At 45.2% G+C, this 16,414-nt stretch overlaps 2 protein-coding genes across 2 annotated transcripts; both read right to left on the bottom strand.

Moving 5' to 3' along the window:
* Nucleotides 1-3,015: 3,015 nt before the first annotated feature.
* LOC308300885 (tyrosinase-like) lies at nt 3,016-8,432 on the bottom strand (the record flags this gene model as incomplete). The annotated part of the gene is made up of 6 exons (XM_080744781.1): nt 7,604-8,432; nt 7,187-7,397; nt 6,329-6,476; nt 5,303-5,481; nt 3,266-3,386; nt 3,016-3,139 (listed from the first exon to the last, which is right to left on the bottom strand). Exons 1-6 carry the CDS (start codon nt 8,426-8,428, stop codon nt 3,016-3,018), a joined length of 1,608 nt encoding a protein of 535 aa, XP_080600907.1. The 5' UTR covers nt 8,429-8,432.
* Nucleotides 8,433-10,442: 2,010 nt separating this feature from the next.
* Nucleotides 10,443-16,149, bottom strand: LOC308300884 (tyrosinase-like; the record flags this gene model as incomplete). The annotated part of the gene is made up of 7 exons (XM_080744780.1): nt 15,321-16,149; nt 14,095-14,305; nt 13,337-13,484; nt 12,433-12,611; nt 11,803-11,997; nt 10,861-10,981; nt 10,443-10,566 (listed from the first exon to the last, which is right to left on the bottom strand). Exons 1-7 carry the CDS (start codon nt 16,143-16,145, stop codon nt 10,443-10,445), a joined length of 1,803 nt encoding a protein of 600 aa, XP_080600906.1. The 5' UTR covers nt 16,146-16,149.
* Nucleotides 16,150-16,414: the final 265 nt, after the last annotated feature.

Raw genomic sequence — 16,414 nt, 5'->3', positions numbered from 1 at the left:
CTGTTATCACTCCATTCGACCCCGTTATTCACTAGAGGGAAATTAAAATTGTATCATCAGAGTACTTTAGAATGTATTGGTCTGGTGTGCGACATTCAGACATACATTAAGCAGGACAGCTGTCAGTATAACCTTACTTAAACTTAAGCTTACACAACCTTTGGGGGCCCCATCATTAGTAGTTACTGCTGAGGAGAGTTCTGTTCACTTTTACCCTCTGTACCCTGTCGGTGAGAAAGGCAGCATACCAGTGAATTAGGTATGGATTCAGTTCTAACTGTACCATCTTTGACCCTAGTACCGGTATACCAAACTGCATTGTGTTGAAAGCTGAAGAAAAGTCTATGAACAACAACCTTGCATGATTCGTATTAGACAGATCTAGGTGTTTTGTAATAAACCCCAGGGGGGTATAGGGGGAAAATCCGCCTAAAATGTGTGCCCAAATTGGAACAGTTGTGGAGAGAGGGCGAGATCATTTAGCGACCTACAACCGGGTCCATCTACCGACCTAAAACTGCAGGCAGGTCGGTAGATTTAGCGACCGGGTCGGTCGATTTAGCGGCGCGGTCGGTGATTTAGCGACCCAGTCGCTCGATTTAGTGACCCGGTCGCTCGATTTAGCGACCCGGTCGCTGAAAACTAGCGACCACGTCGCGACCCGGTTGTAGGTCGCTAAATGATCTCGCTCCTACTGCAGTTGTGGACACAAAACTAGAATGATTATGGCTACACTTGGCTCACCAAATGTCAGCTAACCCCTGAAAATTCATGAATGCAGTGTAAAACATCACATTTCTCACACCAAATTGTCCTGCTGTGATCACTTACACAGGAAAAGATGACTGAAAAAAGAAAATTCGCATTCTGAGTAGTGAATGAGCCTCAAGACCTCATTGAAAACATACTGTATAGTGAATTGAGAAAATGTCCACCAAGGTGTCATCAATTGAAAGGCAAAAATGTATGAATATATTCCAAACTATTTAAACTCTTACAGAGCCAGTAGCTCATCTTGGCTGTACACACAACCGAGCCTGGACGCCTCTCCTCGCCAGCTGTTTGTGCATCCCAACTTGGAGATAAGCATTTCCAGGAGGTCCCATGTGCACGCGCGAAAACATATCTGTTCTCTTTTTTTCTACTGTTAAAAATCTTCCTGGTTCTTAACATGAGACTGATCTAACACTTAAGTGTTGCAAAAAAAATACGTGACTATAAACACACACTGGCTGGTGTTGCTTTACTCGTTTACTGGTTACTTCAGTACCAGTATTTTGAGGATTTCTAGAATAAAATGTCGTCCTATATTCGGGCCAATACGGACCGGTACGCAGATTAACAATTTATCTGATCGCTCCTGTCTGAAGCCCTGGTCAGGTAGGACAGATAGACGCAAAATGGAATATATTGCATATAAAAAAAAAACTAAAAAAAAACACCTGGACCATCTTTTGGGGGACCAAATGAGTACTTTTCGAGATAAGATTTACTTTTTAGATGAAATTCTCCTTTAACACCAATCTGTGAGTGAATAATTACTATTGTGGGTATCGCACTATATGTATTTTTCTTTTCTTTTTAAGATCTACAATAAAGTTTATGATTCATGATTATTTATTTTAGTACTACAGTGCTTGAGGCCTAGCAATCTTCTGGAGGAGCACAAAGAGTACATTGTACAATATTAAAGGTGATGAAGAACTCTAATAAAGGTAACACACTAAACTGATGTTCAAAATATAGACATGAACAAAGTCAGTCGGCGGGAGCGTGTCGCTGTTACTACATGTCATCTTTTCGACACCCGACTCTAACCCTCACCCTAACCTTAACCTCCGTGGAGTGAGTCGCTAACCCTCCGGTCGAAATGATGGGCGTTCGCAAAAGCGAGATTTCCCCTCAGTTGGCATGGCCGGGATGTAGACTTGAGAATTCCCCTCTTTAAAGTCAGCACTTAAGTGAAGGCAGGCAAGTACTACAATCAGCTATGCAGCAAGCAGGTGTGTAAGTGATGGTAATTAGGACAATGGAAACAGGTGCTCCCAATCTGATCAATTGGAGGCAAGTCTACACCCACACACAACACAGACCAAGGATACCAAGTCAAACTGCATTAATTTTGTACTTTTCAGCCTACTTTCCTTTTAGTAATCTTTTTTGGCTTGAAGCGAGGGCAACATTGTTTCTTTACTAGTCTGCCTACTTAACCCTGCAAGATCTCTCTCCACACAGCTGATTAAATGGTCAATGGTGCATTTATACATATTTTTTCATGAACTTGATATTCATGAATAAGGCTGGCTGGGTCGTTTTGTGTAGGATCGTCAGGAGATGCAGCATAGCGAGTTTGGTGTCAATTGAAGGACAAATGTAGACTTTGGGTTTAATTAGTTATAGGCCTAATGTTAAAGAAATGTAGTTTTTGTGAAAGGATGGAATTCCTGAGACAAGTGGAGGGAAAGTAACTCCTATAGGCTCATGCTTGAACAACAGGAATTCAGATGGAGTGTCCATCTTTCGATGTGAAATTCTCTCAGATCTTAAAGTGAAATTACTTCCACACCAAGGTGTAGTCCCAAGACTGCTGAGTCAGTGACTGTAAATAAGTAATTCCTCATTGCATAGCCCTTATTCTCTGAATGTTCACCACCAGATTATATGGACACCAAGGTTCATGTTACAGACAGACAGACTTCCACGCGTCTTTATGCTTTGCTTTGCTCTTTATTTATTTATCCACAATTAGAATAGGGATCAAATCAACCATGCGACTTCCTTGGCTAATTCTAGGCATAATACACCACAAAAATATACAAAAAGAATGTAATATAAATGCCTTTTCTAAGTCAGCCAAAGCCTACGACAATGGCAATTACACACCCAATCACAATGCAATCACAGAAGACAGCCTTATAGATCGGCTATTTCCGTGATGCTTGAAATTTGCTGAGAATTTTGTTGTTGTTGTTGTTGCAGAAAACGGTCATCAATATCCAAAGCCGCCAGTGCCACTTAAACGAAGCGCCGGCCCTCCAGACATGCGGGAACATCGCAGGGTTTGGATTCAGTCTTGGTCTGGAACTCTGGGAGCTCGCCGCAGTTGACGTCAGGCTTTCCGTAGATAGCTATGCTCTCGCTGGAGACAGAAACAGCACTAGTAAGTATGGCACACACGCAAACAATATCCCCTTAACAAAGAGAAAAAGTGCTGTGGGCTATGTTAGCCTTGGGAAACAATGAGTCAGTTAATCAGTTTGCTTACGTGAAGCCAGATCCGGGGAAGTCAGCTTCACAGACTCTCTCTCTGAATCGTTTGGAGTCCCGGCTTCCACAGGAAGGTCTGCACTTGGACCAGTCAGACCACGAGCCCCATTTACCTTTCACTGTGGACACACAGACACAACTATGAATAACACCAGTAAGACTCCCTAATCGGGAGATAAGCGACCGTCGGTCGGTTATCTCCACAAATAGGGCAAAAATTTGTTTTTCCAAAATCTCCCTGAGCCATGTTGATGACATGAGTGTAGACATACTGTGTAGTGATTTTCGTGATTTTAGGGCAAAATCTCTAGGAGCAGTGTCCAAAAATTTGTTTTTAAAAATTGGCCTGAAGGTGGCGCTATATGGGACAGATTCATGTTGATGGGATGAGTGTAGACATACTGTGTAGCGATTTGCGTGATTTTACGGCAAAAACTGTAGGAGCAGTGGCCAAAAATGTGTTTTAAAAATGGGACTGTGGACACACAGACACAACTATGAATAACATTACTTATCCACCGCATGAATTCTAGCGTGGACAATGCGGGAGCGTGTCGATATTGCAACACAACATTTGTTCGATGTTCCATTTGTTCGACGCGGGTGAATTTGTTGGACCTGGCGAAAATGCTAACCTGCCCCACGTTGGTGAATGCTAACCTGGTGAATGTTAACCACTATGCCTAAACCTAACCCACACCCTAACCTCAGTAAAACCATGCCTAAACCTAAATGTAACCCTAACCCTTAGTCGAAATAATGAAACGTAGAAATATCGAGATTTCCACGACAATGCCATAATAGGTGAACATGCAGAAAACATGTGCGAACATTTGGGCAAACAAAAAGCCAATCTATGAGCGTGCACTGTATTGCGTTGTGAGCGTGTGGAGAAGAGAGGGGGAAAGGAGCGGATCGAGTATAGAGCCCTTGTGGACGCCTGCCAATGACATATATAAAGTATAATCACTTGCATCCCTAATCTTGAGCTAATGATGTGGTGAAAAGACAAGAGCAGATCGACATAATCGCAACAATGCTATGCTTTGTGAGCTTTCAGAGATCGGCACGTATTGAAGTGTGAACAGGAGGGAGCCTCGTATAGATCCCTTGGGAATCCGGTCAACTAACGATGGGTGTAAGTGGTGAAGTTAACTATTGCCAACGTCCACATAAAAGCAAGTTGCATAGCTGTAGAGCTCAGTCATATCATTGCAGATGGTGGAATTATTATAGATTTTTTTCTTTATCCCACGATGTTGTGCAAGAACAGTGGAATTCTTGTACTTACAGCTTATACTACATGAATACAATTATTGATTAATACAAATTAAAATTAATTACAATACAAATAATTAAGTGTGTGTGCGTGTGCGTGTGTGTGTGTGTGCGTGCGTGTGTGTGTGTGCGTGCGTGCATGTGTGCGTGTGTGTGCATGTCTTACAATTACAACACTCTTTGACATTGTAACAGGCCCGTGTTTCGGTCGTGTCTCCCACACAGCTTCCATCGTCCCCGTCGCGAATGCAGCGGCGATTGCGACTCTGAGTTCCTGGAATGGGTTTGCACCTGATGTCCAGGCCTGGGAGCATGCACTCTGACCAGTCGGACCAGTCTGACCACACAGCAACATCAACCTCAGTTTCTGAAGGGACAGGTCGACAAACAGACATACAGTACAGACAGGTAGGGAGACAAAACATAAATGTTAGTGTTCATTCTAATATAATAAACATCAAAATGCGACAGCATTGCTTTTGTAAGTGGGCCCCTCTCACAACAACATTTGGAAACCAATGATAGCCAAACGGTGTGTAATATCACAGTTATGTTTTTATCACACGACACGCAAAAGTAGCAAAAACTGTATGAGTATGGCCACAACAGCTGCAATACCGCTGGGTGACCAAGTGGCGCTGTTGAGTAGCCTTGAAAATAATGGACAACACAAGAATTCATATAATATAGCTGAAATGAACTACTCAAAGGCACCGCTCACTTTCACACTGGGCGTGATTTATTCATGTGTACTGACCATGGTCGGCCAGGTAGTCGTATTCGTAGCCCAGGTTCTTGGACAGCAGGTACTCGATGTTTCTGTAGATGGGCAGGAAGGGAACCATGTGGTAGCCGTAGTTGTGGCCGATGGGAGCGTTGGCCTCTGGGTAGTCCTCGTAGAATGGCAGGTGCTTCCTCAGCCAGCGCTCCATGAGACTGGAGTGGGAGGAGGAGAGAAAGAATCGCATAAAGTAATAGTTGTGTTCTGCATGTGTGCGTGCGTGCACTTGTGTGCGCATGCGTGCATTTCTGTGAATGTTATGTGTATATAGATGCAGAGAATGTGTTGAGAGGCAGGGGCTGAAATATCTAAAAGGGCCTTTTGGTGAAAATGTTGAAAACAGCAGACCTTCAAGCTCACAACCGTGACACGTTGTGAGCTTGGAGGTCGTCTATTTTCACTACTTGCATTCATGGTCTGGATACAAGGCAGGGGCTCAAGCCCCATTTGATGTCTATGTGTGCAAGTGCCTGGATGTGTGTACGTATCATTGTCACGTTAATTAATTGCGTGGAAGAGAGTCAGCATGTCGGGGATGTGTGTGTTTAATGTGTTTGACTATAATGTGAATGTGTGCATGAGCCATAGAAATACTCAAGATACCATAGCGTCGTTGTCGGGTGGAAACCTTGTATGTCCAAACCTATTCGTTTTGCATTCATCATTTTAAAAATGATTTAAACTAGTGAAAACAGCCGATCTACAAGCACACAACGCCTCGCAACGCAAGGCGTTGTGTGCTTGTAGATCTGCTGTTTTCACTACCTTTGTGCGACGGCCTTGTATGATGAGGCAGGGCTTTACCTTGTGAAAAAACATCGAAATTTGAAACTTGGAGAGTTGGAGATACGAGGATTCTGCCCGACAGAGACGATAGCTTGTGTGTGTGTGTGTGTGTGTGTGTGTGTGTGTGTGTGCGTGTGTGCGTGCGTGCGTGCGTGCGTGCGTGCGTGCGTGCGTGCGTGCGTGCGTGCGTGCGTGTGCGTGTGTGCTATGCCGCACCTGTCGATGAAGCAGTGGTGCAGGAAGAACAAGGGGTCGTTGGCTGTGGCCTCGATGATGGACATGGTGCCGTTGAGGAAGTTGTGCACCAGGTTGTGCATGTAGCCTTGACCATCTTCCAGCTTGCCCGTCACTGGACTGACCCAACCTGCAGCAGATCGCAAGCAGAGTTAAAAGGAGAGGTTAAGGAGAGAGAGAGAGAGAGAGAGAGAGAGAGAGAGAGAGACAGTGGCGTACAGTTCAGCAAAAGCTAAGAAATGGCAAAATGACTGGTGTCTTGCACGCTTGCCTTCGCACCAGTCATGTTGCCATACCTTAGCAACAACAGGCATGATGAATTCATTTTAAGAAGTACATTTTATTGTTTTCCCCTCTAGCCAAGGTATGCTGCCATACCTTGCCATTCCCAAATGATGCCTCTGAGATCCGGGCTACTTGAACTTCTCAAAAGCGCTTGTGCATTTTTAGAGCATGTGTCAAGATCAGTTACGTGCTATAGCTACTTTAAGTTATTGTGTTTGTGTTTTTGCCATGAAAACGCAATGAAAACTCGCTTTAACTCTGGGGTGTAACTTTCGGCCATTTGAAAATAGACAGCCTACAAGCTAGATCTGCTATTTTCAAAAGATTTTTACGCATTTGAAAACTTGAAATGAATGGGACATTCTGCATTATGAGTACTTTTACTTTTGGTACTATAAGTACATGATGCCAATACCTTTGTACTTTTACTATTGTAACGTTGAATTCCGGACATTTACTTGCAACAGAGTATGTCTATATTGCAGTATTGACACTTTTACTTAAGTAAATCATTTGAAGTCATATTATAATTTAAAATAGTAGTGTTGGTCGTACCCTCCAGCATGTTCCTGAAGCTGAGCTCGGAGGAGCGGTTGAAGGGAGCCGTGTCGTACTTGCTGAGAGCCATCATGAGCTCCACCTCGGCCTCCGACGGCATGCGCTGGTAGTCGTCGTTGTTGCCTGGGTTACGCAGAAGGAGACCCTCCCTCTTGCCGTCGCACAGCCTCTCCTCCTTGATGTAGGTCTCTGGGAGGGTGCAGACTGTCTGTACACACGCACACACAAACAAACAAATCATCTGAACAAGCCCATAGACACTGAACAAGTGTTTTACACTGCACTGTTGGTAGCACCACTATGCAACTGGTATAGGACACTATGTGTTTTGAAGAAGACTACGATCACATAGATTGTCGTTCTATTGAGCATGGAATGTACACTATTAATGTTGTACACTATTGCTTTTCTTACCTTCCATTTGGAGAAGGGAGAAGCGGGGCTGATGAGGTTGGGGTTCTCGGGGTCCTTTCCGCCCATCAGGTCGTCGGTGCACACATCACACTCAGTCTTGCCTCTCCAGTCCCAGTAGGGGAGGGCGAATTCGGTGTCGTTGGTCATCTTCTTGATCTCGTTCTCGAAGAACAGCAGCTCCACGCGATGCCAGATTGGGAAGGCCGAGGCCTGGTGGGCAAAGTCAATGTTCGCCCATACATTCCCCTCGCCGAGGAAGGTGGGGTGCGTCACGTAGTAGTGGATCCAGGCGAACAGGTCAATGGTGGTGGCGTCGGCAAACTGGGGGTTCTCGCCGTTTGGACCCATCTTGTCCCTTGTGGCTGTGGCGATGACATAGTCGGGATTGACGGTGTTCTTGGCCATGTCAAAGTAGTCGACCAACTTCTTTTTCTCGTCGGCTGCGAGCTCCATGACGTTCTTGCGCACATGGTTATTGTACGAGGAGCAGTCGGGGCCATAGTAGCCGAATCTGCACTCGCTGCAGTCAAAGCCGCCGAAGCGCCCAAAGCAGCTGCAGGTCCTGTTGTAGAACTCTAGAGGCCATCTCTCTCTGTCGTCTTTGCCCTGATAAGGAAACTGTTTGGCAACAGGCGCTGCTGATACCTTCACGTCGGCACATTTGCCACGGTTTGATTTAATACCACAGGCCGAGCCGTCGCCCTCCCACACCGGGCAGCACTCCTTGGTGCGCAGCCCCTCTGAGTTGGCACATGGCCGGGGGAACTGGCAGACGCAGGACCCTACTAACAGCAGCAGGCTTACGGGCACTAACAGGCTCCTCATGGTGGACCAGCGACGATTAGCCAGCTATAGAGCTAATGATCACAGCTTCTGTCTCTCTTCCTTTTAAACTACTCAGCCTCTGTCCCTCCCCATGGGCGGTGCTGTGAGGGAAAACGCTTCTCTAATGCTGTTGTGAAATGAGCAAACTGACCTTTTCCCACTGCGGAGGTCTTGGTGATTATTGGGCCCCAATCAAAGCTCAACTTTGAGCCCCCCTCCTGCCCAGGGCCAATGACATAGACAGAGTTGCATCAATGAGGGGTCAGAAATGTGGTTCGTCATGTATCAAGTTATTCATTTTTTGAAAGGTATTGTTTTATTTTAGTTTGTATACGTTTTGGTGTTAGATTTAGCTTTTACTCAGGCCGGGAACACATTTTAGTGAACTACAGTACATGTACAGTATGTAGCAACATATTTGTTTTTGTAATTTTTGAATAATATTTAACTTTTTTTCAGAAAACCTAGGTCAGGCCTAAATGAGTTAAAGAGGGGTGCCCCTGGAGAAAATGTATGTGCCCTGATATAAAATGCCATGACCCTCCATCTGACTCCAAAAAAAATGCAATGACCATCCCAGCTGATGCTCATTAATGTTACATGCATCAAAGCAATTATGCTGCTCCACTGTCAAATAGGCCAAGATGAAGGCCATGCATTGTTGATGATAATTGAAAAAAAAGAGCAATAATTATTATGGATGGCCGATATTATCTGCGTATAAAAATTGGCTATTTTATTAATTAACATTTTGTATGACCCTCCATTGGACTCAGATACAATTAGCTGACCTTCCCTTGGACTAAAATTAGAAAGGCATGACTCTCCGCTATTTTTTTAAATCGACCTACAGTAGTGTTTTGGACTATAATAGTAGTCATTAGAAATATTGCTCACCTGATGGCAAGCGTAACTTCTTGTTCATGTTGTGCAGTCTGAGCACACAGAAACCAATTCCAAATCACCCGCAAGTCTGTTCTGGCAATACATGACTGATTATTATTGCATATTATATGAATATCCTTTGTTTGCATGATTCGCTAATGCTTTGAAATGATGGAGTGAACAGAGAAATTTGAATGACAGAAATGTCTTCAGAAGGTTGTTGTTTGTATGTGAACGTACTGAATCAGTCCTCGGAGCCAACGTTGAGAGCCAGTGCACAGCAGGATCTCTCATATGTCTGTTCAGACTTATCATTTTCAATACCCTGTTTTAAGGTTAATAAAAAAAAAAGCCTGACTCCTTAAAAAGGCAACATAGTCTATTTGTTGCTCGACTACCTGTAACTCTCTCCTCACTGGCCTGCCGGCAAGGCCGGAATGTGCACCTAAGCCCCTCCAACTGATCAAAAATGCCGCAGCATGATTTGTCTTCAACCAGCCTAAATTATCGCATGTTTCCCCCCTTCTCCGTGACCCTCACTGCATGGCCCCCTGTTGCTGCTCGCACAGAGGACAAAACACTGATGCAGTGTCCATCTTTCGATGTGAAATTCTCTCAGGTCTTAAAGTGAAATTACTTCCACACACCAAGGTGTAGTCCCAAGACTGCTGAGTCTGAATGTAAACAAGTAATGCCTCATTGCATAGCCCTTATTCTCTGAATGTTCACCACCAGATTATATGGACACTAGGGTTCATGTTACAGACAGACAGACAGACAGACAGACAGACAGACAGACAGAGTTCCACACGTCTTTATGCTTTGCTTTGCTCTTTATTTATTCATCCACATTCAGAATAGGGATCAAATCAACCATGCAACTTCCTTGGCTAATTCTAGGCATAATACACCACAAAAATATACATACAAAATGTAATATAGATGCCTTTTACGTCAGCCAAAGCCTACGACAATGGCAATTACACACCCAATCACAATGCAATCACAGAAAACAGTCTTATAGATGTGCTATTTCCGTGATGCTTGAAATTTGCTGAGAATTTTGTTGTTGTTGTTGCAGAAAACAGTCATCAATATCCAAAGCCCTATGTGTGGCCGCCCGTGCCACTTAAACGAAACGCCGGCCCTCCAGACATGCGGGAACATCGCAGGGTTGGGATTCAGTCTTGGTCTGGAACTCTGGGAGCTCGCCGCAGTTAACGTCAGGCTTTCCGTAGATAGATATGCTCTCGCTGGAGACAGAAACAGCACTAATAAGCACAAGCACACTCAAACAATATCCCCTTAACACAGTGGTTCTCAACCTTTTCAGGCCGTGACCCCCAAAGAGGTATTACAAATTAAGTCCTTACATTGTCACTTTAGAAATATGCAGATACCCTCTATACACTTAAACTTTATGTTGGTTTGTTTACTGTTGAGTGAGGAAAACAATGTTTCAAATAATTTGGGGACCCGACGGACCAAAAGTGTTGTGGGCTATTTTAGCGTTGGGAAACAGTGAGTCAGTTAATCAGTTTGTTTACCTGAAGCCAGATCCGGGGAAGTCAGCTTCACAGACTCTCTCTCTGAATCGTTTGGAGTTCAGGCTTCCACAGGAAGGTCTGCACTTGGACCAGTCAGACCACGAGCCCCATTTACCTTTCACTGCGGACACACAGACACAACTATGAGTAACATTACTTATCCACCGCATGAATTCTAGCGTGGACAATGCGGGAGCGTGTCGATATTGTTCAACCAGGGACGTGCTGGGCCCCTGATTCAGCCCGGGAAAAAGAGTTGCAGGGGCCCTCATTGCGTGCTATAGAGAGAGAGATCTCTCTCTATAGCGCTACTCAAAGATTTGCCATTTCAGATCAGATCATCAGTTATATTTCCTCGTTGTCGGGTGGAAACCTTGTACGTCCAAAACCGTTTGTTTTGTATTTATCATTTTAAAAATGATTTAAACTGATTTAAACGATCTACAAGCACAGTTGTGTGCTTATAGATCGGCTGTTTTCACTACTTTTGTGCGACGGCCTTGTATGATGAAGCAGGGCTTTGCTTTGCGAAAACATTTACAAATTTGAAACTTGGAGATACAAGGTTTCTGCCCGACTGTGACGATTTACTTTGCTGGCCGCCCAGCCCCCAAAATGGAACGAAGGCCGACATTTTATTTTTCGAATTTTTTCCTAATGGCCGGCCTGGACCGGCCAGGAATGAACCGGCCGTTCGGGAGTTGTCCCGCTTTTCCCAATGGCCAGCACGTCCCTGTGTTCGACCTTCCATTTGTTTGACGTGGGTGAATGTTAACCTGGTGAAATGCTAACCTGCCGACTGGTACTTAGAGCTTACTCTACATGAATACAATTATTCATTGATTCATACAAATTATAATTAAGTGTGTGCGAGTGCGTGTGTGTGTGTGTGTGTGTGTGTGTGTGTGTGTGTGTGTGTGTGTGTGCATGTCTTACAATTACAACACTCTTTGACATTGTAACAGGCGCGTGTTTCGGTCGTGTCTCCCACGCAGCTTCCTTCGCCCCCGTCGCGAATGCAGTGGCGCTCGCGACTCTGAGTTCCTGGAATGGGTTTGCACCTGATGTCCAGGCCTGGGAGATTGCACTCTGACCAGTCGGACCAGTCTGACCACACAGCAACGTCAACCTCAGTTTCTGAAGGAACAGGTAGACAGACAGGCAGGGAGACAAAACATAAACTTTAGTGTTATAGACACTAGCAGATAATACATCACTATAATAAGCAAGTTAATATGTCAGAACATCAACAACAATATAACAAATGTAAAGGAATATCAATCTAGAAAAAACAAACAAAAAACAATAACATAGGTAGACCATGCACCTAATCAGTAAAAAACTTTTCTAAAAATCTAAAAATGCTAACTAGGTTCATGTATGGTCATTGAGTGTTACAGTAGTGCTACGGCCACAACAGCTGCAATACCACTGGGTGACCAAGTGGCGCTGTTGAGTAGCCTTGAAATTAATGGACAACACAAGAATTCATATAATATAGCTTAATGAAATGAACTACTCAAAGGCAGCGCTCACTTTCACACTGGGCGTGATTTATTCATTTGTACTGACCATGGTCGGCCAGGTAGTCGTATTCGTAGCCCAGGTTCTTGGACAGCGCGTACTCGATGTTTCTGTAGATGGGCATGAAGGGAACCATGTGGTAGCCGTAGTTGTGGCCGATGGGAGCGTTGGCCTCTGGGTAGTCCTCGTAGAATGGCAGATGCTTCCTCAGCCAGCGCTCCATGAGACTGGAGCGGGAGGAGGAGGAGAGAAAGACAGACAGTCAATAGCAGGGACGTGCAGAGAATGTTAGAGAGACGGGCTGAAAATCATTTTCTTTTTTTACTTCTTTATTGCCCTTCATTCAGCCCTTTATTCGGCTGAAATTCTAAAAGGGCCTTTGATGAAAATATTGAAAATAGCAGACGTCCGCTGCGACACGTTGGGAGCTTTGAGGTCGGCTATTTTCAATAATTCTTTCAACATATGAAGCTGCAAGTTCAGGAGAGTTTGGACAAGGTAATTTTCTTGAATGCCGCCTTCAGGTATGGCATGGAAAGGGGGCATTTGCAATTCTTTTACCATATTAAAAAGTGCATTCATGGTCCGGAAAGGGCACTTTTTACAGACGGATAAAAGGGCTCAAGGGGGGCTCAAGCCCCTTTGATGTCTATGTGCGTACGTGCCTGGTCAATAGTGTGTTTTGCATGCGTGCGCTTGTGTGCGCAGGGGTGCATTTCTGTGAATGTTGTGTGTGTGTTTATAGATGTGTGTACATCATTGTCACGTTAATTAATTGCGTGGAAGAGAGATCTGCACATCGGGGCATGTGTGTGTTTAATGTGTGTGACTATAAGATACCATAGCTTGTGTGTGTGTGTGTGTGTGTGTGTGTGTGTGTGTGTGTGTGTGTGTGTGTGTGTGTGCGTGTGAGTGTGCGTGTGAGTGTGCGTGTGTGTGTGCTATGCCGCACCTGTCGATGAAGCAGTGGTGCAGGAAGAACAAGGGGTCGTTGGCTGTGGCCTCGATGATGGACATGGTGCCGTTGAGGAAGTTGTGCACCAGGTTGTGCATGTAGCCTTGACCGTCGACCACCTTGCCGGATTCGGGACTGACCCAACCTGCAGCAGAATGCACGCAGAGTTAAAGGACAAATGATATCGTCGCAAGCCATCTCCATTTTTTCCCCGATACATCAGTGCCTTTACGTCATTATAATTGAAATCAGTGGTTGAAATCAGTGGTTCTCGAAATCAGTGCATAAGGCATCAATTGGGGTAAATTTACTCAATCAAATTTTTGTCTTAGGAATGTGACAAAAACCAAAAAATATTATTGAACTATACTCTCCATGGCGTGACTAATCAATAGAAAAAAAGTCATTTTGGGGGTGAACTACTCCTTTAATGTGCAACATTGTTTTCTCACTCAACAGCAAACAAATAGAGGATATCTGCACATTTCTAAAGTGATATTTATGGACTTTTTAATACCTCTTAAAATGGCAAATTAAACATTGGTCAAATTGTCAAATATCAGAGGCAGAAATTGTGGAAATGGCCGATCTACATGCTCACAAGCATGTAGATCTGCTAAAAAATAATGCCTCAACTCTTAGTGCTCGTCAGGGCAGGGGGTCCCCCCCAGACCACTGTTAAAATATGACTATTTTGGGGGTCGTGGCCTGAAAAGGTTGAGAACCACTGGTTTAAATGGTAGTGTTGGCCGTACCCTCCAGCATGTTCCTGAAGCTGAGCTCGGAGGAGCGGTTGAAGGGAGCCGTGTCGTACTTGCTGAGAGCCATCATGAGCTCCACCGAGGCCTCCGACGGCATGCGCTGGTAGTCGTCGTTGTTGCCGGGGTTACGCAGAAGGAGACCCTCCCTCTTGCCGTCGCACAGCCTCTCCTCCTTTATGTAGGTCTCTGGGAGGGTGCAGACCGCCTGTACGCGCACGCACAAACACACACACAAAACATCTGAACAGGCTGACTGAACAAGTGTTTTACACTGCTGGTATAGGAGGAGTGCTGAGTGAATGACGGAATAAAAGTGAATCCAGTGGGGTTGGTATTGTTGGTATGAGTTAAAAATGTGTGAAAGATGACATGAGAGGATCCTCAAAACTGATGAACTTAAAGGTTTAAATAAATATCATGCTTCCACACATGAAGAGAGCAGCAGCTCTGATGTATGATCTTTCATCCTAGTCTTCTTTATTTATGGGGATTAAAGCCGAATTTTGTAGTCATTTTGAGCTTCCGCCGTATATTTCTCAGCTCACAGGAACAGCAGGTTATTAACTCATTAAAAGCCAACCGCGAGATGTCTCGCGAAAAGTACTCGAGTACTTATAGTGCCAAACGCGAGATGTCTCGCGAAAAGTAATCTATTACTGTAACGTTGAGTACATTACCGAGTAGAATGGCCGGATGTCCGGAGACGAAATCCGTCGCTGATTCATCATCATCACGGCTCCACGAGCACAAAATAGTAATCCCATAACATTGAGGTGGACGGGCCATCTCATCTTTAATGTCCATTATCTCAAAACTACACTTTAGAAGCGAAGATGGAGGCAGATGCTCGCTTATATAACACATGTATAAATACTCCGATGCAATCCAGCATGGCATGCACGTAACAACGATCGGTTCCGTCGCAGGATGCGATGACGTCAGACCGGAAGTAATCAGCTCGTGGCCTTCTGGCCTTCAAAATAAGATAACGGGAGTGAATGGGGCCGGAGGGGGGCACTCTGGACATTTTAATCCGTTAAAGTCAGTGGCACTAAATCGGTTAAGATGACTCTCAAAGGGGTCTCAAGTTTAGACAAATTAAAGCTCACTTCATGGCTATGTGTTTTGAAGAAGGCAGCGATCACATAGACTGTTGTTCTATTGAGCATGGAAAGTACACTATTAATATTGTACACTATTGCTACCGGTAGTTTTCTTACCTTCCATTTGGAGAATGGAGAAGCGGGGCTGATGAGGTTGGGGTTCTCGGGGTCCTTTCCGCCCATCAGGTCATCGGTGCACACATCACACTCGGTCTTGCCTCTCCAGTCCCAGTAGGGGAGGGCGAATTCGGGGTCGTTGGTCATCTTCTTGATCTCGTTCTCGAAGAACAGCAGCTCCACGCGATGCCAGATTGGGAAGGCTGAGGCCATGTGGGCAAAGTCAATGTTCGCAAATACCTTCCCTTCGCCGAGGAAGGTGGGGTGCGTCACGTAGTAGTGGATCCAGGCGAACAGGTCAATGGTGGTGGCGTCGGCAAACTGGGGGTTCTCGCCGTTCGGACCCATCTTGTCCCTTGTGGCTGTGGCGATGACATAGTCGGGGTTGACGGTGTTCTTGGCCTGGTCAAAGTAGTCGACCAACTTCTTTTTCTCGTCGGCTGAGAGCTCCATGACGTTCTTGCGCACATGGTTATTGTACGAGGAGCAGTCGGGGCCATAGTAGCCGAATCTGCACTCGCCGCAGTCGAAGCCGCCGTAGCGCCCGAAGCAGCTGCAGGTCCTGTTGTAGAACTCTAGAGGCCATCTCTCTCTGTCGTCTTTGCCCTCATAAGGATACTGTTTGGCAACGGGCGATTCCGATACCTTCACGTCGGCACATTTGCCACGGTTTGACTTAATACCACAGGCCGAGCCGTCGCCCTTCCACACTGGGCAACACTCCTTGGTCCGCAGCCCCTCTGAGTTGGCACATGGCCGGGGGAACTGGCAGACGCAGGACCCTACTAACAGCAGGAGGCTTACGGGCACTAACAGGCTCCTCATGGTTGACCAGCGACGATTAGCCAGCTATAGAGCTAATGATCTCAACGTCTGTCTCTCTTCCTTTTAAACTACTCAGCCTCTGTCCCTCCCCATGGGCGGTGGGTGCCATGGCATTGGTCCGAAATCTCATTGTTCCTACATCCCATTAGTCAGAATCTGGTGATGTTAACCTTGTGAAAAATACTATGCCTAAACCTAAACCTAACCAGAACCAGAACCTCAGTAAAACTATGCCTAAACCTAACCCAAACGCTGACCTCAGTAAAACT

This window comes from Nannobrachium achirus (genome assembly GCF_963921795.1).
Source record: "Nannobrachium achirus genome assembly, chromosome: 16".
NCBI classification, from domain to species: Eukaryota; Metazoa; Chordata; class Actinopteri; order Myctophiformes; family Myctophidae; genus Nannobrachium; species Nannobrachium achirus.
The sequence above is the reverse complement of the archived record's forward strand: the minus strand, read 5'-3'. Positions and strand labels throughout refer to the sequence as shown.